The 24,364-nt window shown below is 41.6% G+C and overlaps 1 protein-coding gene across 1 annotated transcript; it reads right to left on the bottom strand.

The window, feature by feature from the left end:
- Positions 1-434: 434 nt before the first annotated feature.
- IRF4 (interferon regulatory factor 4) lies at positions 435-22,995 on the bottom strand (the record flags this gene model as incomplete). The annotated part of the gene is given in 8 exon segments (XM_087707533.1): positions 435-1,822; positions 3,619-3,731; positions 7,078-7,431; positions 9,130-9,243; positions 14,397-14,538; positions 16,177-16,265; positions 19,844-20,030; positions 22,807-22,995. Coding segments are annotated over 8 exon segments (1,332 nt in total), but the record flags the coding sequence as incomplete, so codon positions are not given.
- Between the last annotated feature and the right edge of the window lie 1,369 nt (positions 22,996-24,364).

Genomic DNA, 24,364 nt, shown 5'->3' with positions numbered 1-24,364 from the left:
TCGAATACTCCTTCTTCCTCCTATTTTCCTCACAACAACAACCCTTTGAGGTGGACTGGGCTGAGAGAGAGAGAGAGAGTGACTGGCCCAAAGTCACTCAACTGGTTTTCATGTCTAAGGTGGAATCAGAACTCATGGTTTCCCACAGAGGTGGGTTCCTACCAGTTTGCACCTATTTGGTAGAACCGGTTCGTCAAATCTACCGAACCGGTTAGAAGAGGTTCCACCAGTGGATCCGGAAAGCAGGCCACACCTACAGAAGAGGTTCCAAACTTTTTTGAAACCCACCCCTGGTCCTTGGATATGGTTATTCTACACTATCATGCTCATATTTATAAAACTCAGTGCCTCTGTGAAAGGTAAGGATGACTACTGCGTTTGTGGTGCAATCAGAACATTGCGTGTGTTGAAGTTGTTTTAACGCAAACCAAAGATGCCTTTTAAAAAACAAGTTTACATCATATTCTTATGCATGCCAGTGCTGTGTGAGAGGTAATTTAAGGTGGTTCTGACAAGTGTCGTCGGCATCTTCGTATCCAGTCACATGGGTGGCAAGCCACTCCCACCCAGTCACATGGGCAGCAAGCCACTCCCACAAAGGAGGCCACCCCCACAGAGTAGGTTCAAACAATTTTTGGAAACCCACCACTGGTTTCTCAGTTTCTAGCTTGGTGACTTAACCAAGCTCTCAGTTTTTATACATTCACTTTTTACTTGTGCAATCTTTAATATTCAAACATATGTCTCAATGCACTAAATTGGTCAGTTTCTCTAATTTGTTCATTTCCTCAGCCTGAATATTTCTGTTATGGATAATAATATCAGTTCCATGACCTCTATACAGCCCTATAGGAGGCAAAGTTAAGTCCATCCGAAAATCACTTTCTAGTCTACCATGTTTCCCCGAAAATAAGACAGGGTCTTATTGTCTTTTGACCCCTGAAATAAGCGCTTTGCCTTATTTTCAGGAAGGGATTATTTTCGGGAAAACAGGGTATATAGAAATGAAACCTCAATGTAATAGTTGCTATGAATAAACTTAACCTATTGAATTTAATACAAATTAAACTATATAATGATATAAATATTGGGCAATGATATAATGTGTTGTCCTGGGAAGATTTCTGATAAGACTCCACAGAATTTAGTATTCATGCGCGTTTCGGAAACAGCAGCAACAAAAACAGCTTTTTGAAAATTCATGAGAAAAAAATAAAACCCTGAAATTAAATTTTCTACATACACAGCATTCAACATTTTGATTTGTTTGAAGCTTTTCCAAAAAAAAAATAACATACTTATCTCGTTTTTATGAATTGCATGCATTCTTATGGCCTTATACCATCGTAAACTGTTGGTTAGGTTTAGAATTCCCTGCCCTGAGATTCCAAATCAAATAAATAACAAGAGGCTTGAAAAAATTTCAGGTTGTCTCTAAGACACTGTCCTTATTTAAGAACATGTAAACATATCAGCCATTTGTCATTAATCCCACAAGCAGAGGACAGCTGTCTGAAAGCATGGAAGAACTCTCATTCAGGATTCTAGATTCTTACGTTGACTGTATCCATTCCCATGTATATTTTCCAGTTGGTGGTGATTTCTCGGGAAAATTCGAAGCACTGATTTGCATCCTTTCACCTCTCAAAATGTAGTTTAAATTTCAGTGCTCCTGTGTTTATTCCTGAACAGAGGAATGGTGGATGGCTCTATGGTAATCTTCCGAAGTGGTGATCTGTTCTGATATATCGTAGCCTCTCAGAAATGGTCCCGTGTTTTGTTGAGCAAAATAATACAGCTGCCTAGCAAACACTGGTTCAACCTTAACAACAAATCAGAAAATTAATGAGTTTGAAGCGTGACTACTGGAATAATAACGTTCTTTAACAATAGTGTTCCGAAAATTTATTTTATCAATTTTATAGCAAGCAGTAATTCATAAAAGTCTCACCGCACGTATGTAAACAAATAGCTTGCCAAAACCAAGAGAATATACCTGCTATTATAATAGTAAGTATCATAGATATAGTTCTGGCAAATTCCAAGACCAAATATATAGGGTTAAGAAAGCAATGTTGTACATTTTCTCTCTCTTGTATATTCCTAATCTGATTTAAATGAATGAAAACAAAGGAAGGATTAGCTTCCTTGCAGTGGTTCCAGCTCAAGTAGACTGATTTCAAAACTGGGGGGGGTGGGGGTGGGCGTGGATTTGATTTTGTCATTTGACCAAAGAGGATGAAAACAGCTAAACTATGACTGTCATTAATCTATTGCAGTGTTTCTCAACCTTGGTGACTTTAAGTCCTGTGGACTTCAACTCCCAGAACTCCCCAGCCAGCTGGCTGGGGGATTCTGGGAGTTGAAGTCTATAGGACTTAAAGTCGCCAAGGTTGAGAAACACTGATCTATTGTGTCAGGGGTTCATCTGCTGAATGATAGCCTCAACAATGACTATTGTCATGCCCAGTTTGCTACACAATCATGCATCCTTAACCTATTGTTTGAACTCTCCATTTGTAAAATAGAATTATGTGTCTTAGCACGTTACACGAATGCAGCTCATAATTAAATAGAGAAATTACTTTTTAATGGCTCGTTGCACCCAGATGTTCAGGCAGAATTTGGCATTTTTATCCACCTATCGAGTCCTTTCCAAGGACTTGGGATAGGCAAACGTTGATGTTTTATGATGTTAGAAGTATCATTGCAGGATGTAAGCTATTCCAAGTAAAGCTGCCTTTTGCAATGGACTGGTGGTGAATTTGTCACGGCCAATGATGTTCAACTGATACCTCCGTTTCTTGGGGGTTGCACCGAAGGCACCATTTTATAATTTTTATTGTTACTATAACATTAGGGAGCACATCTAAGCTATCACCTGGATTAAAGTGAAATGTTTAACTTTTAAAACTTTTAATAAATTTATATGCCGCCCAATCCCGTAGGACTCCGGGCGGCTTACAGAAAAGTTAAAATAAGGTGTTAAAAATAGAAAGAATTTAAATTGTTTAACCTGTTTGCAAATTGCAAATTCAAACACACACACACACACCAAGGATCAAGTGATTCTAAAAGGATTGGCTTGTTATTCTAACCTTATGCAGTCTTTATTAAGCTATTCATTATTATTAATTTATTAAGTTATTCAAAATTATTTTTAGGGAAAATGTTAAAAAGAAACCAATCTAAATTTGGTGATTTCCAGTAGTGCAGTTTTGAATCTGTAAGAAAATTAGCCGCAAGCTCAGACAGAGCATGGAATACATGATAAGCTCCATGTAAGGATGTTGCAGTTTGGTGCTGATTTATTATCTGGAATTTCAAATTGTTTCTAAACATATGTTTAGCATTCACTGAAAGGGAAGATACAATTGTCAATTATATAGGAATTAATATTGTGCATTGCATGACAGTATAATTAGAGAAATTGTGATTATATTGTCAAGCAATCTTACTTATGTACATCTGTAGCTTTGAGTTGAGATTGACCTGATGGTTTTAGAAGCGCTCAACATTCCTGAAACTGAAAATCATTTGTATTCTAAATATCGATTGATCTAGCATTTGAATATCGTAAACCAATTTCATAAAGCATTTATCTTAGCATATACTTACATGGGCTGTAATTTGTTTTCTATGTCTTTGTGGATCAGGATACTCTTCTCCAAAACTTAACACAATCTGGAATCTAGGCAATGGACGTCCATGGTGGGAAAATATTTGTAGTTCTAGAAATCAAACAGAAATATTATACTTTGGAGGCTAAATTTAGGACAGAGGTGCAATAATGCATGAAAAATCATCTTAAATAGATTCATCAGATTAAATTGTTTTTTTTTTAAATAAACCCTATTATCTACCTGGGTTTGAAACAAATAGATAAACCCATTTCAGTTTGGTTTTCCTTCTATCTTAAAAGAATATATGACAGTTCCCTTCATCTTGTATGATTTCAGGGCAATATGCAATAATAGAAAACATACTTTTTTTGTTTTATACTATACTTTCTCCCTAGAAAAATGCAGAATAGCTTATAAAAAGAATAAAACATCCTATAGAGCAGTGTTTCTCAACCTTGGAGACTTTAAGTCCTATGGACTTCAACTCCTAGAATCCCCCAGCCAGCAGAGCTGGCTGGGGAATTCTAGGAGTTGAAGTCCATAGGACTTAAAGTCACCAAGGTTGAGAAACACTGCTATAGAGCTTACAGATAGGTAAGACAAAATTAATAAAATTCTTAGAGAATGCAACAAGTAAAACAATTTCATTCTTTAAATTCACATTCTTCGTAATCGCTATTATAGCCAGTTAATGCATAAAGGTCTAGGCTAAAGGCAAACTAAAATCAATAACATTATTTAAAATACTACATAACATCCAACAATCACACTAATGGTCTTTTTTTTAAATAAGGCAGTTTGGGGGATTATATATGTAAGAACAAAACTCAAAGTAAGTTATGAAGTAGGTACCAGGCATATATTTTCAGCAAGGTATCCCAATTCTTTGTGACTCTGATAACAAAAGCACCAAGAATTCAGTAATTTTAATAATAGACTTTATACAGGAAGAGAGAACCTTGTAAATACGAGAGAGTTTTAAGAGAATGAGATCCTTGAATTTAGTCAATAATTAATAGGCAATCCTGGGTAATTGGTTTAGAATAGTGTACATTTGGCTGATAAATTGTGCACTTAGGTGAAGTTTATGAAAAATGTTCACAGGCACTAACACATGACAATAAACTTCAAACTAACAGATCGTGAACAATAAAGACAAGATTTTAACTCTAGAGACAGCAGTGTAGCTTGCAATCCGTCATTGAATTTAACAGGACTTCTAGTAGCGAAAAATGGACTTAGGAATGTGCCTAAAATATGAATATATGTATGTAACTATATCTTAAAATAGAGGAACTCAGCAGCTACAAATGGAAGAACGGTCTGTTTGAAAGTCTCATCAGTATTCAGCTCAGAGACATCTGCAGGTGATGGGAGGGCAAGTGGAGTGAATGACAAAAGTATTAACACACTATTATGACCCAAATATTCTCCTTTGTTTCATAAATTCTGATGTCACATATATGTGTGAAAGGGACAGAGGTTGTATCCTAATGGCATCATGCAGCTATTGTAATTTTGACTAAAGCTTTCAACACTTGTGGACACTTTAATTTAGCTGTATTTTTTGGCAGTCTCTGGTTCAATATGGGCACTAATCTGCCCCCTCCGTTCCTTTTTAATGAATTTTATATCAAAGCTTTATTAGAACTCCACAAGGTAGGCCACAGCAGAAAATCAATTTCAAAGAAGGCTAAGGCTACTGTTATTCAGATTGGTTATAACGGAATCTTGAAAGTCAGATTGTGCTAGCTACGCCTTCTTAAAATTCAGTGAATTATAGAGCTGTCTGCTTAAGATACTTCCAGATATTATCTCATAGATCTGGGCATAAAAATGGTTCGGACACTTCTGCCTAGATAACTCTTTTTGTTCATCTCCATTAAGGTTATCCGCCTTGCTCTCTGCATTTATGCATTAATCTTGGCAAAAATAACCAATAATGTGAATTATAGTGAGAAAATGCAGAACCCTATAGCAGAAACAGGAGATTGACTGTATTAAACTTCACAGAAAAGGAAGAAAAGGAGGCCCACCACAGTTAGTTTTCCGTGATAACCATCTGTTCATATTATAAAGATAGACTATGCTCAAAGAACAACGTGTCTAATATAATATCTATCAGCTTTTTAAAAACGAATGTGACAACATATTTTAAAAGTTCTTGTGTACAATGCAATAGATTGGAAAAAGGGTTACATTCTCTTAATTCTAGAATCATCTATTTCTGGGGCATAATAAATCTTAATCAGAGTAAGAGGTTCGCCATATCCCCAACAGAGCTGGGTTTTAAAACAAATGTCCAAATTCTAACATCTAAATGAAAATCAATAAATATTTAAAACCCTGATACATTTTGAATGTATGTATGCAAACTTCTGCCAACCTAGCAGTTCAAAAGCACATAAAAAAATGCAAGTAGAAAAATAGGAACCACCTTTGGTGGGAAAGGAACAGAGCCTTCGGCATCTACTCATGCTGGCCACATGACCATGGAGATGTCTTCGGACAGCGCTGGCTCTTCGGCTTTGAAAAGGAGATGAGCACACAGCCCCAGAGTCGGGAACAACTAGCACATATGTGTGAGGGGAACCTTTACCTTTTTATGCAAATGGGTTTCTCTACTATGCGCTCTACATGGGGCTAACCTTGAAAAGCGTTCAGAGACTACAGCTAGTCCAGAATGCAGCCACGCAAGTGATATTGGGTGCACTGAGGTACATCCACGTTACACCTGTCTTCCGTGAGCTGCACTGGCTACCAATTGGTCTCCGGACGCAATTCAAGGTGTTGGTTATTACCTTTAAAGCCCTACATGGCTTAGGACCAGCGTACATGCGAGACCGCCTACTGCCACATACCTCCCAGCGGCCAGTAAGATCCCACAGATTGGGCCTCCTTTGGATGCCGTCGGCCAGACAGTGTCGGCTGGCAGCCCCCCGGAGGAGAGCCTTCTCTGTGGCTGCTCCGACCCTGTGGAATCAACTACCCCCAGAGGTCCGGACCTTACCCACTCTCATGGCCTTCAGGAAAGCCGTTAAAACCTGGCTGTTCCAGCAGGCCTGGGGCTGTTGACCTTAGTGTTAAGGTCCAGCCCCGATTAGAACGTATGTGTGTTGTGAATTTTAAACTATCCTTTCTTATTTTCCTTTTCTTTTTTGCTTTCTTCTTTTGTAAGCCACCCGGAGTCCTCCGGGATCGGGCGGCATATAAATTTTAACAATAAATAAATAAATACTACCAAAGCAGAGAAGCTGGGGAAAGGGTAAACAGAGGCTGGGTCTCAGATATTGTGGAAGCCCAGAGGCCGGAGGATAGGATGGAGCAGCTGCAAATTCTATGTGTGGTTATAGAGGAAACCAATATTTGAAACAGCAAAAGAACCAATTTTAAGGTCAAAATCTTACTTGCAAACGCAATGGGGTAACTTATATTTTTTTTTTAAAAAAATTACCTGATAAAAATTTCTGAGTGTCAAAAAGCTTGCAGGTCTGCTCTCTTTCCAGCTTATTCGGCCGGTCATTGCAAAACGCCAGAGGCCCATCCCAATATATCCTGCTTTGGCAAAGTCTCTTAGCATAGAGGCCGTCGTGGGTCATCCAGAGTATTACTCCTCTTTCCAGGTGAGAAAGCAGTTTTTCAGTTGTTTTCCTCTGGTAATGGTCTTCTGGATCAGGGAACATCACTTGGTCCATGCCGGAGAGCTCGTAGCTATGACCGTGAGATATCCTACAGCCCTCCGGACTTGAGGTTGTGACTTCTTTGACAAGCGTTTCATGATAATACAAACAGATGTGCAATCGGCAATCTGAAAACATATTTGTGCAAAATTATTTTTAACTTTCGGTCCTGGACATCTGCATTTCCTATAGTTTAGCGGTATAACGAACTCGAGAGATAAGTTTTCATCCATTCCTGATTTACTGAATGAACATTATATAGCAAAACCGGAATCAGAAACAGGTCCCATTCTATTCAATGGAAAACTCAGAGAAAATAAAAGGCATAAGGCCATGTTCTGAATCTCAGGTTAACATTTACTGTGGAAATTATAATTATTGTATTTGTATTTGTATTTGTATTTGGTTTATTTGTATGCCGCCCTTCTCCAGGAGGGACTCAGGGCGGCGAACAACTCAGGGGGGAAAGGGAACATAAACACAATACACATAATTAAAATACACGAAAATCACACAGCCATACCAGTCGAGAGGGGAGGGGAACTCATCAATCCCAGGCCTGCCGGCACAGCCAGGTTTTGACGGCTTTCCGGAAGGCCTGGAGAGAGGTGAGGGTCCGAATCTCTGCGGGGAGTTCATTCCAAAGGGCCGGAGCTGCAACAGAGAAGGCCCTCCCCCGGGTAGTAGCCAGATGGCATTGGCTGGTAGACGGAACCCGGAGGAGGCCGACCCTGTGAGATCTAACGGGTCTTTGGGAGGTAATTGGCAGCAGGCCGTCTCTCACAGCATCTCCTTCAAAGATGCTGTGATAGAGATTTTAGTGGATAAAGAATAACTGAATTCAAACGTTACCTAAAGTAATATTTAGTTTTGGTATAATTCATTGGGTGAACTCAAAATACTGTGGCTTACTCAACAAATCATTGTTAAGCATACTTTACTTTCGTATGAATCCAATGAGTATATGTGCATGTGTGTGAATATAATTACATGTTAAAATAGATAAACTATTCTATACAATATTTAATAAAGCTAACCACTGCTAAATTTAGTCATGCGAATAGGCCATATTGTGTGACATTGGAGTATAATTTCTTGGTTCATTAAGAACCAGGCTATGGGCTCATTGAAGTAGCGTGAGAAGAATCATAGCTTTAAACACTGCTACAAAGTAAAGGGTGAAACTCACTTAACGCTTTTGCTTAACAACCAAAATGTTGGCTCAGAAACTCTGGCATTTGAAGCACGCAAGTCTTAAAGCTGTCATGTTGCAAGACCCTGGCACCCCTAACCCTTTAGAAAAAAAAACCCAGGGGTGTTTAAACTTGATAGCTTTAAGACTTGTGGACTTCAATTCCCAGAATTCCTCCTCCAGTCATGTTGGCTCAGGAACTCTAGCATTGAAGTGTGCAAGTCTTAAAGCTGTCAAGTTACAAGACCCTTGCACCCCTAACCCTTTAGAAAAAAGAACCCCAGGGGTGTTCAAACTTGACAGCTTTAAGACTTGTGGACTTCAACTCCCAGAATTCCTCCTCTCGCTCTTCATCTTGATGTGGGCAGACGGAGCTGGAACCGGTTCTAAATGGCACTGTAGATTTGTGGAACCTCTTCTATAGAAGAGGTTAGAACTGGCAGGAACCCACCCCTGCCTTAACCACTACACCCTCTTTCAATTAAAAGTGCATGTATTTTATATACAGAAGAACAAATGCAGATGAATATTCACTTCCCCTCACCACCTTCTGGGATGATAGGGGAATATTTCTGAGCATTTTTTTTCAATCAGAAGTTCACTGTGATTCATTAGATTGTGCTGGTGTACATACCTGACGACAAGGGGAGAGCTTCACTAGATCTGATGTTTCCCTCCATTGAGATTCCAGAAGTCTGGGTCTCCGGTGGTGCACAAGCATAAAAGGTCCCAGTGACTTGACAACCTACTATTCATACAAAATAAATAAATACATGTTTTCACAAAGCAAAAATGGACACGACCGAACAGCCAATAACATTCAAAACTTTTATATGCTGGAATGGAAACAATTATCAATATGTAATACTCTCATGCCTTTAAATATTTTTAATTGTTCATTCTTAAGGTTGATACATTTTTCCTTATTAAACCATGGCTTCTTCGGGGAATCATCTGAAGAACCTCCCACTAACTGACGGTGGGAAACCTCTATAAATCATAAGGCTTTTATCCCATCTGCCCAATATTACGAACCTAAGAATTGGGGAGTTGGGTAATGGGAAGAGTAAGTAAATCGGGGCGCTTTAACCAGTTTAACTCATATTAGTACTATATTCATAACAAGATTGGATGGCTCTTCTCATTCTCTACTTCAAGGGGCTGCCCTTGAAGAGCACCCGGCGACTTCAGCTAGTCCAGAATGCGGCCGTGCGAGTGATTGTGGGTGCACCTCGGTTCACCCACATAACACCTATCCTCCGCGAGCTGCGCTGGCTACCTGTTGATCTCCGGGTGCGCTTCAAGGTGCTACTTACCACCCATAAAGCCCTTCATGGTAGTGGATCTGCGTACTTGAGAGACCGCCTCCTGCCAATTACCTCCTCGCGACCTATTAGATCGCACAGATTAGGCCTCCTCCGAGTTCCATCCGCCAGTCAGTGTCGACTGGCAACTACACGGAGGAGAGCCTTTTCAGTAGTAGCTCCGACCCTTTGGAACAATCTCCCCATGGAGATTCGTACCCTCACCACCCTCCAGACCTTCCGCACAGCCCTTAAGACCTGGCTATCCTGTCAGGCCTGGGGATAAAGATCGTAATCCGTCCCCACCCGAATGATGAATGTTGTGTACTATTTTTACTATGTATTGTTTTATGTTTTACTGTCTTGTACTCCCCTCCCTATATATTGTAAGCCGACCGGAGTCCCCTCAGGGAAAAGGGCGGCCTATAAATAATAAAACCATAAAACCATATCACAAGTAATGGTTTTTGGACTGATTTAGAGCTATCACCTGCTTTAGGAGATAATGATTTGCTTTATGAAAATTATTTTAAGTTCAAGGGCTTCTGTCCTAGTATTTCAGTCTAAAGGAAATCAATTTGCATAGTTTATTAGAATACCTTAAGTGTATATGCCCAAATTTGCCCCCATACGTTGATAGACAATGAGTAGAATAGAATTCTCTATTGGCCAAGTGTGATTAGACACACAAGGGATTTGATTCTGGTGTGAAAGTTCTCAATGTACATACAACAAAATAGATCATTAACATAATCTTGTAAAATACATTCATTAAACATTAGATGCAAATCTTAGTGATAGTCGTGGATACTGAATAAGCAATCGACATAAATCATACCAGGATACTAAGTGAACAATATAAATTGTAAGATATAAATCACAATGTAGGGTTTTGTAGAATTATATTCTCTGCATTCTGTGTTTTTGCTAACTTTACAAGCAAGTAGCTGGCCAGATTTAAAGTAAAGACATCCTGTCTCAGTTTAATAGAGCATGCCACGGGAGACTAAAATGGGATCAGGTGTTGGTTCATATAGGAAAGCAAATATTTTGGCACGTTGTGTAAACATGACAACCACGTTTAGTCATATTTTATTGTTGTGGCCTCGCATGTTACATGAATGTGCACATTCTTGACATGGCTTTAGAGCAGTGTTTCTCAACCTTGGCAACTTGAAGATGTCCGGACGTCAACTCCCAGAATTCCCCAGCCAGCATTCGCTGGCTGGGGAATTCTGGGAGTTGACGTCCAGACATCTTCAAGTTGCTAAGATTGAGAAACACTGATTTAAAGCCTCAGATACCTTCATCCTCTTCAGTGGAAAGACAGTGGCTAGGACAGTGTTTCTCAACCTTGGCAACTTGAAGATGTCCGGACTTCAGTTCCCAGTGAATGCTGGCTGGGGAATTCTGGGAGTTGAAGTCCAGACATCTTCAAGTTGCTAAGGTTGAGAAACACTGATTTAGAGTTTAGCATATTGAATGAAGTCAGCTATTTTTTTTTTAATCTAGTGTTGGCTGAGCACCAGGATGTTCACCTTAAATTATCATTTGTGTCAGTTTTGGAAGCCTTTTTCTTTGCTTCCTGACTGCCACGTATTTTAGCCTGGGAAATTGGGAGGTTGTTTTTTTTTGTTGGAGCGATGAAAACTTAGCCATAACAACATTCCTTAATCTGGGAATGTCAAGGACATTTGCCTCCACCTGGATGGGAGTGACTGAGGATTGTCTCCAGTCCAGTCTGAAGAATGGATTGGGCCATGTGAGGAACCTGTGGGTGTGGGGGCAAGATCTTGAACTTTCAACTGGGTGGGGGAAACCTGGAAGCTTTCAGATTTGGGGTTTCCCAGGTGTGCCAACATGGCTCTCTTAATCAATTGGGACTTTGAGGAATTTATGGCCTTGGAGTTTTATTTCGTTGGGAGCGTTTTTTTGGAACCCTGACAATTTGTACCTTTCAAGTATTAAAGTGAAATTCCCAGAAAGCCTTGATTTTAATTACAGATAGATTGCAAATTCAAGGATTGGTAGCAAAGATGCTTTTTATCACCATAAGTGTCAATGGCTGCTAAATAAGACAATTGCTAAATGAGAACTGGGTTCTACCACAAAACCGCGGACGACAAAATCGCGGTCGACGAAAGCGCGTATGTGACGTCATCACAGCGCGACGAAAAAGATAGAAAAAGATCGAAAAATGTAAAAATAAAGCTAAAACCTTCCCCTAACCCCCCCAAACCTAACCCTAAACCTAACCCTTAACCTAACCCTAAATCTAACCCTAAACCTAACCCTTAACGTAACGAAAAACCTAACGCTAACCCTTAACCTAACACTAAACGTAACGCTAACGCTCTAACCCTAACCCTTAACCTAACCCTAACCCTAACCCTTAACCTAACCCTTACCTTTATGTGAATCGGCTTGCTGTAATTTAATTTTTATTTCAATTTTTTGATCTTTTTCGTCGCGTTGTGATGACGTCACATACGCGATTTCGTCGACCGCGCTTTTGTGGAACGCGCTTTTGACAGGTCACGGAGAACTGTTTTGATGGGTAATGTGCAACCACTTTTCTACTTGCAATTCTTCCTTCTGATAAATGGAATCTCCATATTTGGGAAGTCAGGGTGATATTAATAGGTGACAGTTCCATTAATGGCAGGATATTTGTCTTATACAAAAAAAATATTATGCTTTGATTGTGGTAAATTCAGACTGCAAGTGTCCATTTTCTCACACAATAAAAGCAAGAACATAGCATCATTTCCTTCCAGAATCCAGGAAATCTGTACCTTACCCAATCCCCCAGTAATCCCTTGTCATAAAATTTGCACAGGTAGACTGCAGCCATGGAGAAGTGCAGAAGTATAAACCATTCAAAAAGAATTATAGTGTTTTATTAATATCAGTCAAAAAATTGACAAGTCATTTATCAGTCACTAAAATCCATGCAGTTCAGAATTGCTTAATTTTTGTTGTGCTGTGTCTAATGCTAGTTTATTTGTACTGCATTAAAATTGATCAGATCTGTTTATTAAATAAGCATATAGAGAACAGATAAAGAAAGAAACAAAGCATTATCTTTTGTCTATTTAGTTTTGCGCAACTTTTTAAGTTTATGGAGGTAAAGAATAAACGGTTCTCGTGGTAACCAAAAAGCTTGAATACATTCGTAATCAGAAGTTGGCTGTTCTTCCTTATCTGCTTGGTCTTCTCTTTTATTTTAGATTTGCACAGTAAAGAACTCCAATCTTCATTGATAATATAAAATTTGTTTGATGCATTTGGTTGTCTGCATAGTATAAACCACACTTAACTGTTTTAATAGATTTCAGGAGTGCTAAACTATTCAAGATAGTCACTCACGCCTTCGTGACCTCAAGACTGGACTACTGTAATGCGCTCTACATGGGGCTGCCCTTGAAGAGTATTCGGAGACTCCAGCTTGTCCAGAATGCAGCTGCGCGAGCGATCGTGGGTGCACCTCGGTACACCCACATTACACCTATCCTCCGAGAGCTGCACTGGCTGCCTATTGGTCTCCGGACATGCTTCAAGGTGCTAGTTGTTACTTTTAAAGCCCTTCATGGTATCGGACCTGGGTACCTGAGAGACCGCCTGCTGCCAATTACCTCCAATAAACCGCTCAGATCCCACAGACTAGGCCTCCTCCGAATTCCATCTGCCAGCCAGTGTCGACTGGCAACTCCCTGGGGGAGGGCCTTCTCTGTGGCTGCTCCGGCCCTCTGGAACGATCTCCCTGTTGAGATCTGGACCCTTACCACCCTTACCACCCTTCCACCCTTACCAAGGTGGCGCAGTGGTTAAATGCAGCACTGCAGGCTACTGCTAGATCAGCAGGTCAGCGGTTCAAATCTCACCGGCTCAGGGTTGACTCAGCCTTCCATCCTTCCGAGGTGGGTAAAATGAGGACCCAGATTGTTGGGGGCAATATGCTGACTCTCTGTAAACCGCTTAGAGAGGCCTGAAAGGCCTATGAAGCGGTATATAAGTCTACTGCTATTGCTATTGCTTTCCGCAAAGCTACTAAGACCTGGCTGTTCCAGCAGGCCTGGGGCAGTTAAAACTTTCAGCCCCAGCCAAGGTTACGACTGTTGTGCATTTTTAAACTGTTTGTCTTTTTATTTTTATTTTGTACACCCCCCCCCCTTCCCCTTTCTGACTGTTAGCCGCCCTGAGTCTCTCGGGAATAGGGCGGCATACAAACTGAATAAAATCAAGTCATTTTCCTTTCTCTGAAATTTGATATAAAAGCACTTTCCCCAGGCTGTATCATAATATTCTTCTTCATATTGTGCCCGCTTCTTGCAAATATGGGAACTGTGAGACACATAGAAAGTTCCGCCCTTAACAGAATCAGCTCCCATGAAAACTTCATGCCAACCGAAGTATGCATGGCATTCAACCCTCGGCGGAAGTCAACAAATCCGGTTTCTTAACATTTTTTCTTTTCTTGGCTTGGATGCAGATGGAATCCTAAATCAGGAACCATCGGCTATTTATTTCCTAATGTAAATAAAAATACCCTGCCGGTAACTCTATTGAACACAATAAAAAAAAAAAAAATTCTTACCATTCTGACATGATGGGCTTTGCCAGTGATGATTCCGAGGTGGGAAAGAGACACTTGGACACTGGTATGAAAGATCAGGATGAGACTGCTCCGGTACGTAATCCCTCCAGTTACGGTCGTGTGGTACCATGTAGTTTGGAACCTGTATATTGTATTAAAATATCACATGTCTTATTTGCAGCTGTTTACTAAATTAATCAGTGCTAAGTCATTTTCAGCTTTCTAATTATACAGTATATCTGTAAAATGAAAACTCAGAAATACACAGTATTGAGCTTGCTTCAGTGGTGGGATTCAAATAATTTAACAACCGGTTCTCTGCCCTAATGACCAGCTGGGTAGGCGGGGCTCGGTGGTCATGTGACTGATTGGGCGTGGCAACTTGACGTCACTCAGGTCGATGGGCGCTTCGCCTTAGCTGTTGCAATGTAATAAGGATTAACCGGAGAGGCAGTTTCTGTAAGCAGGGCAATAAAGATTAGGCTAGAAACAACACCAGAATATTTCCTTTCTGGGGCTGGGGAATTCTGGGAGTTGAAGTCCAGACATCTTCAAGTTGACAAGGTTGAGAAACACTGATCTAATATATCCAATGCAATGAAGTCTCAATAATTCCTGAAATTCATTATGTGCTTGGAGAGAATAAACCTTTATTTTCCAGATGACAATATTTCATTTCCTTCCCAAATGGTTACTCTTTCTGGGAAGGCCCAGTTTCCTGTAGAGATATTTGTAATGTACAGGCGAATTCCTTGACTTGCAACCACGATTATGCCCAGAGTTGCTAAGTGAGACATTTATTAAGTGAATTTTGAGCCATTTTATGACCTTTCTTGCCCCAAGTGAATCATGGCAGATGTTAAGTTAGGGGCATGGTCGTTAAGTGAATCTGGCTTCCTCATTGACTTTGCTTGTCAGAAGGTCGCAAAAGGGAATCATAGTGGAACCGTCTTTAAATATGAACCAGTTGCCAAGTATCTGAATTTTGACCACGTGACTATGGGGATGCTGCAATGGCCAAGTTTGGAAAACGGTCATAAGTCACTTTTTGCAGTGCTGTTGTCATTTTGAACAGTCACTAAACAGATTGCTGTAAGTTGAGGAATACCTTTATGTGCAGTGTTTCATGGAAATACAAGGGACTCAGAGGGGACTTTAAACTTATAGTGTATTGAATATATAAAGTAAAAACTGCTGACAGTGAAGAATGTATTGGAGCAGTTGAACTATTTATAGCAATAGCAATAGCAGTTCGACTTATATACTGCTTCATAGGGCTTTCAGCCCTCTCTAAGCGGTTTACAGAGTCAGCATATTGCCCCCAACAACAATCCGGGTCCTCATTTTACCCACCTCGAAAGGATGGAAGGCTGAGTCAACCCTGAGCCGGTGAGATTTGAACAGCTGAACTGCAGATAGCAGTCAGCTGAAGTGGCCTGCAGTACTGCACCCTAACCACTGCGCCACCTCGGCTCTTTTTATGCCACAAATACAACTGCACAAATTCAATGCTGTCATTGAAATAAAAATAAAATACTTCAGTTACAGTTCTCTAACAGGAGAAATGAAATGAAATGAAATATGGTAAGAGTCCTGATTACTAATCAAAATCTATCACAAGAACATCTATAAAATCCTTGCAAAATATTAGTTGATATTGGATATTTTTTTGGCCGTTTTGTTTTCATTCTTATCCTCGTGGTACAAGGGAAAACAAACATGTCATCTCTACATTTTCATTTTCTGAGATACAAAGCTAAAACAAATCCAGGCGTCATACCTGAGGCTGTAGTGCAGAATATGGTGAATTCAGAGTGAAGGCGTTATTCACAATCATCTGTGGATCCTCCATGCAAAGTTGTTTTGATCCTGTAAATTATTTGTAGATGGAAACAGCGTGATTTATGTAACTTTCTTAGAAATATATATATATGTATGTATGTGTGTGTGTGTGTGTGTGTGTGTGTGTGTGTGTCACTACCCCTGGTAAGCCCCAATTATGGGAGGAAGCTAACTGCTTCCAACATCTGTCAATCGGCTCGTCACAAGAGTCCATCACGACAGAAACCCAATATTTTTACTGTTGCCTTTTGTTATATTTGTGTTTTTATCTATATCTATATCTATATCTATATCTATATCTATATCTATATCTATATCTATATCTATATCTATATCTATATCTATATCTATATCATCTATATCTATATCTATATCTATATCTATATCTATATCTATATCTATATCTATATCTATATCTATATCTATATCTATATCTATATCTATATCTATATCTATATAATCTATATCTATATCTATATAATCTATATCTATCTATCTATATCTATATCTATATCTATATCTATATCTATATCTATATCTATATCTATATCTATATCTATATCTATATCTATATCTATATCTATATCTATATAATCTATATCTATCTATATCTATATCTATATCTATATCTATATCTATCTCTATCTCTATCTATCTATCTATCTATCTATCTATCTATCTATCTATCTATCTATCTATCTATCTATCTATCTATCTATCTATCTTGGGAGTATTTAAAAATGAAATCCCTACTGTTAATTTCTAGCAGAACTAATAGTTCACACTTTGTAGATAAAAAGTTCCTTTGTATTGTTACAAAAAAGGATGAAATTTAGAAGTGTGCATTGAGAAAACCTATTACACATACATACAAATAGACATACCGTGTTTTCCCAAAAATAAGACAGGGTCTTATTTTCTTTTGCCCTCCGAAATAAGCACCTGGCCTTATTTTCGGGGTGCTCTTATTGTTTTTGAGGTGCAGGAAGTGGTGAGCATGGTCACCTCATGGCTGCTGTTGTGTTGCAATATTTTCAAGGGAGGGCTTATTTTAGCGCATGCGCTCAAAAGCCTGATAGGGCTTATTATCTGGGAAGGTCTTATTTTCAGGGAAACAGGGTATATACATATATACATTTATCCTCATCACATTTGACAAAAAAAATCCAGTTGAGTATTCTTAGGTTTTGAATCCTGAATTTATTAAAACACTGTTCACTCTTTCTTTCCCCTATATACCCCTTCTCACATGCAAGGAACTAGTAGAATCCTATATGTCCCCATCAGGTCTTATAGGGCATCCAATCATCTTGGAAAGCTAAGTTAATTAACTAGCAGAGTTAATTGGCTGACCTCTTGTTCCACTGCAATATTTTACAGTGCTTTCCGTGATCTATGAATTGGGTAACTTTCTCCTCTTGGCAAACCCTGTTTCCTGAATTTATTAAAACACTGTTCACTCTTTCTTTCCCCAATTCTTTCTCCCCTCCCTCTTCTAGAAGCTGGAGATTCTCCCACCTCTCTTTGATCCAAAAAAAATCCCTCAACATGTTGAGATTAAAAACAAGGATGTGGACAACATGTTGGGTGACTTTTGGTGGGTTAGGGTGTTTTTTAATATTTGGCTGGGCCAAGGAGATGAACTGCCAGGTGGAGAAAGCATGGGGTAGAGCACTGCATAGTGGCACAGAAATTATTGTTATGGGGAGAGAGCAGGGGGTGAAATTCAGCAGGTTCTGACGGGTTCTGGAGAACCGGTAGCGGAGATTTTGAGTAGTTTGGAGAACCAGCAAATACCACCTCTGACTGGCCCGAGTGTGGGGTGGGAATGGAGATTTTGCAGTATCCTTCCCCTGGAGTGGGGTGGGAATGGAGATTTTGCAGTATCCTCCCCGTGGAGTGGGGAGGGAATGGAGATTTTGCAGGATCCTTCCCCTGGAGTGGGGAGGGAACGGAGATTTTGCAGTATCCTTCCCCTGGAGTGGGGAGGGAATGGAGATTTTGCAGTATCCTTCCCCTGGAGTGGGGAGGGAACGGAGATTTTGCAGTATCCTTCCCCTGGAGTGGGGAGGGAACGGAGATTTTGCAGTATCCTTCCCCTGGAGTGGGGAGGGAATGGAGATTTTGCAGTATCCTTCCCCTGGAGTGGGGAGGGAATGGAGATTTTGCAGTATCCTTCCCCTGGAGTGGGAAGGGAATGGAGATTTTGCAGTATCCTTCCCCTGGAGTGGGGAGGGAATGGAGATTTTGCAGTATCCTTCCCCTGGAGTGGGGAGGGAATGGAGATTTTGCAGTATCCTTCCCTTAGAGTGGGGAGGGAACGGAGATTTTGCAGTATCCTTCCCCTGGAGTGGGGAGGGAATGGGGATTTTACAGTATCCTTCCACTGGAGTGGAGAGGGAATGTGGATTTTGCAGTATCCTTCCCCTAGAGTGGGGAGGGAATGGAGATTTTGCAGTATCCTTCCCCTAGAGTGGGGAGAGAATGGAGATTTTGCAGTATCCTTCCCCTGTAGTGGGGAGGGAATAGAGATTTTGCAGTATCCTTCCCCTGGAGTGGGGAGGGAACGGAGATTTTGCAGTATCCTTCCCCTGCCATGGCCACCACCAAGCCATGCCAACAGAACCAGTAGTAAAACATTTTGAATTTCACCACTGGGAGAGAGGTAACGCTGGTGTCCATATGGATTCGGAATAAGACTCCAAATGTCTATGAAGATTCTCAGTCATCCAGGTCATGGTTATTCCAAAGGTGCTTTTTGAACGGGACTTTCTCGTTTTTCTTTGAAAACGTTTCACTTCTCATCCAAGAAGCTTCTTCATGAGAAGTGAAACACCTTCAAAGAAAAAAAACTAGGAAGTCCAGTTGCCTCTTGAAAAAGCACCTTTGGAATAAAACTTTGAAAGGGGGGAAGCAGGTATCGATCTAACAGTATAACAGAGCTGGAAGGGATTTTGGAGGTCTTCTCCTCCAAACCCCTCCCTCTGCTCAAGCTGGAGACCCTGTGCCATTCCAGACAAATGATTGTCCAATCTCTTCTTTAAAACCTCCAGTGTTGGGGCATACACAATGTCTGGAGGCAACTTGTTCCACTGATTAATGGTTCCCATTGTCAGGAAGGTTCTAGGCTGGGTCTCTCTATTCAATCAGTTTCCATATGTTACTTCTTGTCCTGCACACAGGGAATGGAGATTTAGGTCAACCCCTTCTCCTCTGACAGTCCCTCAAATATTGGAAGATTGCTATCACATCACCCATAGTCCTTATCTTCTTTAAACTACAGTTCCTGCAACCGTTCATTGTGTTTTATCCGCCAATCCCCTACTCATCTTTGTTGCTCTTCTCTACACCCTTTCTAGATGATCAACATCTTTTTTGTAACTCTAGGCCAGTGTTTCTCAACCTTGACGACTTTAAGTCCTGTGGACTTCAACTCCCAGAATCCCCCAGCCAGCACAGAATTCTGGGAGTTGAAGTCCACAGGACTTAAAGTCGCCAAGGTTGAGAAACACTGCTCTAGGCTATTAACTAGTGAGGAGTATCATATGCAAATCCCCAATGAAGGATAAATAGTGATTGCTAGACGCTTTTAAATCTCAGTTTACCTTTTTTGGCTCCTTCTGGTACTATTTTATATACTTTATACGGATCGGATATGTCCAGTTGGCTTCTTTCAACCAGTTCTTCAAAATCATTGCTCTTGTTCAAGGCACAACGCAGTCTTGTCTTCCAAGTGGGAGGATCTGGCTTATCAATGCCTTCTTTGAACTTCCCTTTAAACAGAGCCCAGGCCTGAAAATGTTTGCAGAAATTGATCAAAAAAACAAAAAAAACGGAATCCTCCAGAACAGGCTGTGGCATAATCATAAATATATTCCATATAAAAAAAAAATTCACAGAACTAACATGGGACGTGCTATGCGATTTATTCTTTCCTTCTGGTAGCTCTATCTAGAATCTAATTGTCAGTGTAGGATAACCCTTGAGTAAATTCAGTAGTAAGGTAATCAGACACAGTTTCAAGATTCCTTATATCTATTTCACTTCTATAAGAAGTAGGTGGCGTGGCTTGAGTATTTGTGATACACCCTTCACCACTTCACTTTATTGTTATTATTATTATTTATTAAATTTATATGCCGCCCGATCCCGAAGGACTCCGGGCGGCTTACAAAGAAGGAAAGAAAAAAGAAAGGAAGTTAAGAAAAGGATAGTTTAAAATTCACAAATTCACTTCAAGTTTTCCTTGCACAGGGATATGACAACCGAAGCAGGCACAAAAAACTTACAGCATCTTCTATAAATTGGGTAACATCTTAAACCATCCTTGAACCCAGATGGCAGAAAGTAAAAACTATACTAGAGAGAAAACAATGTGTACTCAATAAACAAGTGTACTAATGTTAAATGTGATGGTTGAATAACTAAGGAGAAAGATTGTGCCATATGAATTCTACCAGTAGGGTATAGAATCGCTTTAAAAAAAAAATACTTACTATTAAAAGTAATTAGCTGAACTCATTTTAGCAGAAATTTAACAGCATTGCTTCAGGTAATACTCCTCAATAACAATATAAACAAGGGAGTTTTAGAAATAAATTCTTACTAAACAGTTATGGCGCTTGCTGAAGTTAATGGAAAAAGTCTGCAATCCTATTCAAAATTATACACCAGTCCAATTGATATCTATGGGATTAAAGTATACACAACTGTGATGGGGCTTGCAGACCTAATGAATTAAGCCTTGGGGCAATTAATCAAATGAGAGGGGGGGAAAAGAAATTATACAGCGTGGTAGGAATCTGCCAAGTGTGACAGAAAAGCATTTTATTTCAGCAACGTCTTGGATGTAAGTCGAAGAAAGAAAATAGGATAGTATTGTCAGTAATTTAAGTTAAGGGTGCGATCTCCCAAGTGGAACTATATGCAAAATAGCAGCTCAGATAGAAGGGTGGATGCCCACAGAGGATTAAGGGGGAAAGGCAGTTCTAAGTGCATTGCAATAGAAGAAATTGTTTTTTAGCAGCAAAACTGAGCTCGTACAAAACCCATAGCTAAGTCTCCTTCCCTCAAGCTTTACTCATTAAAACACCCTGATGTTCAGGGTGATGGAAGTGCTATAAAGCCACCTGAAACTCCAAAAGGCCCTTTTGATCTACTGCAAATCTGATTTCCAGGACTTTTTGCTTGCAAGAATTGCCCTAAATGTTTTTTTTTAATATTTGGTGAGATTTTTTTCCCCCTCTTGTTCTAATGTGTACTCCTGGACCGGTTGTAAATACAATTTGTGACCATTCCCATTTTAAACTTACAGGTTTTTTGGGGGGAAAAAAGGTTTTGTTATATTGGGAAATTAATCTCACAACTTGAGAAACCTGGATTCAAATCCCAGATAAATCGTTTAATTTATTGGGTCTCCTTTGTTAGTGAGCTTCCTAGATCTTCTACCTTGTTGTGGGCACAAAAACTGGATTCATTCTTTGGGCACACTGAATTCACACACCCCTGCATGTGTGCCATTAGATATGTGACTTCTCCCCACTGGAAAATCTGATGTTTTATTATAGTCCCTGTGTGAGGAACACACAGGTTGAAATGAATCCTAGGTTTCAAGAATTAACTCTGATGATCTCACCATTATTACTAAGAACCTCTCCTCTACCTCTTGCCTCTACTGTTAAGTAGCTGCAAGTCCCATAATCTGATAGGCTTTCTTTCCCTTTCTAACCCCTAGAGTTAGTAAGTAAAGCAGTTAGTAAAATTGACTGGCTTTGTCAACTCCAAGCAATATCAGAGTACCTCGCCTTTCTCTACCACATTCATTTTTGGTCGCAAGGATAAACAAGATCCTTCACGAGGGGAAAATAAAGCATCTCATTTTCCAAAGTCTGTTGAAGGAAGATCATTCACCTGCATGGACATTGTTCCCAAACCAGACTTCCCAAACAGAGACCACCTCCTTAGGACCCGGATTGTTGTTGGGGGGCGATATGCTGACTCTGTAAACCGCTTAGAGAGGGCTGAAAGCCCTATGAAGCGGTCTATAAGTCTAACTGCTATTGCTATTAATGCCTTGAACTATAACTCCCATCGCCCCCAATCAGAACGAAAGTGAGGCTACTGCTACAGTGAGAAGGAGTACTCACTACTATTTCTTAGGGGGAGCAGGAAGGGGAAACCTGCAGAAAGGGAGCGATCTGAAGCAGGTGTATCCAGACAAGGAAAAGAAAGGGAAATTATAAAGAAAAGGGGGAAAAATGAAGACCAAAGCCCAGAACACATATAATTAAATTAATCTCTTTCTGGGAATTAAAAAGCAAACAACTCTGTGCTTTATAATAAAGAGCACAAGGTAAAGGTAGCAGCGCAGAACCAGCTTAGAGAAGAAAGCTGGGGCCGCTCGAGACGCCCGACTTTCGGTTGCCTCCAACTTCTAAAAGCAGGTGCCACTCGGCTCCTGCGATCCTACGAACTCAGGTCGGTGTCCCGGGCGGGCGATCGATGGAGGGTTTTCGGGCGCTCCCCCTTTGCCACCCCTCCCCCCCGCGCGCCCTCCTCTCCGTTGTACCTTGAAGAGCGCGGCGTCTTCCTCGCGGTTGTAGTCCTGTTTGCCCGCGTGCTTCCAGGGGATGCGGAAGATGCTCTTCTCCTCGTTCTCCCATATCAAGCCCGGGTATTTGGCGCTATCGATCTGCTCGATCAGCCACTGGCGGAGTTTCCCGTTGCCGCAGCTCACCGAGCTCATGCCGCCGCCGCCGCCTTCGATGCTGCTGCTGCCGCTGCTGTTGCCGCCGACTAAGTTCATACCAGGCGCCCCGCCAGCCGAGGCTCCTCCTGCTCCGCCCCTGAGGAAGGAAGGGAGGAAGGGGGAAGAGAGGAGGAGGAGGAGAGAGAGTGAGCGCGCACGTCAGTTCCAGACAGAAGTCCGCTTTCCCGCTCGCCCGGCCGCCTCTCTCCGCCGCGTGCGACAGAGGGGGAGCCTCGGCACCCCGCGATGCGGCCGTTTCCAGGAAAGAGCTCCCCGCGCTCGCTCCGTCTCCGCCCTTCCCCGGTTCAATCGCTGCAAGCGCGGTTTGAGCTCAAAGCAACCTCGCCGCGCACACTAGAAACCACGCTCGCTCGCTGGGAGCGCCCTGACTTCATGGGCGCTGCGGTTGGGTGTCTGGGAGGGTTTGAACTTTGGGGGTTCGAGCCCGACAGGCTTCCTCTACCTCTACAAGAGCCTTGGAGCCGCTCGGGTTGGGGTTTACGGGACCAGCGGTTGGGAACGCCCGTGCGCCTGAGGAATTCACTTGGCGGAGGCTTTTCGGGGCTTCCGAGGCAGCCTTGGTGGAGGGGTTTGAGCGCCAAGCTACGTAGAAACGCGGGAGGCCGCGGGTTCTAGTCCCGCTTTAGACACCAAGCCAACTGGGTGCCAAGTTGGGCCAGCCGCTCGCTCTCTTTCTCTCTCTCTCTCTCTCTCCCCCTCCCTCCCTCCCCCCCTCTCTCTCTCAGCCTTAGGAAGAAACTCGGGAGACCGCGGGTTCTAGTCCCGCTTTAGACACCAAGGCAACTGGATGCCAACTGGATGCCAACTTGGGCCAGCCGCTCGCTCTCTTTCTCTCTCTCTCTCTCTCCCTCCCTCCCTCCCTCCCTCTCTCTCTCTCTCTCTCAGCCTTAGGAAGAAACTCGGGAGGCCGCGCGTTCCAGTCCAGCTTTAGACACCAAGCCAACTGGATGCCAATTGGATGCCAACTTGGGCCAGCCTCTCTCTCTCTCTCTCTCTCTCTCTCTCTCTCTCTCTCTCTCTCTCTCTCTCCCTCCCTCCCTCCCTCCCTCCCTCTCTCCCTCCCTCTCTCCCTCCCTCCCTCTCTCTCTCAGCCTTAGGAAGAAACTCGGGAGGCCGCGGGTTCTAGTCCCACTTTCAACACCATGCCAACTGGATACCAACTTGGGCCAGCCAGCCTCTCTCCCTCTCTCCCTCCCTCTCTCTCTCTCTCTCTCTCTCCCTCCCTCCCTCCCTCCCCCCCTCTCTGCTTTAGAAAGAAGGCAACAATGGCCAACCACTTCGGAAAATCTTGCCAAGGAAAACTGGAGGGGCGAGTCCAAGCGGTGGCCAGGAGTAAATGAATAAAATGCTAAAAAAA

Source organism: Thamnophis sirtalis, unplaced genomic scaffold (assembly GCF_051295495.1).
Source record: "Thamnophis sirtalis isolate CommonGarterSnake01/CBP01778 unplaced genomic scaffold, rThaSir2_p1.2 scaffold_2, whole genome shotgun sequence".
In the NCBI taxonomy this organism is placed as follows: domain Eukaryota; kingdom Metazoa; phylum Chordata; class Lepidosauria; order Squamata; family Natricidae; genus Thamnophis; species Thamnophis sirtalis.
Note: the sequence above shows the minus strand (reverse complement) of the source record. Positions and strands in the feature narration are given on the sequence as shown.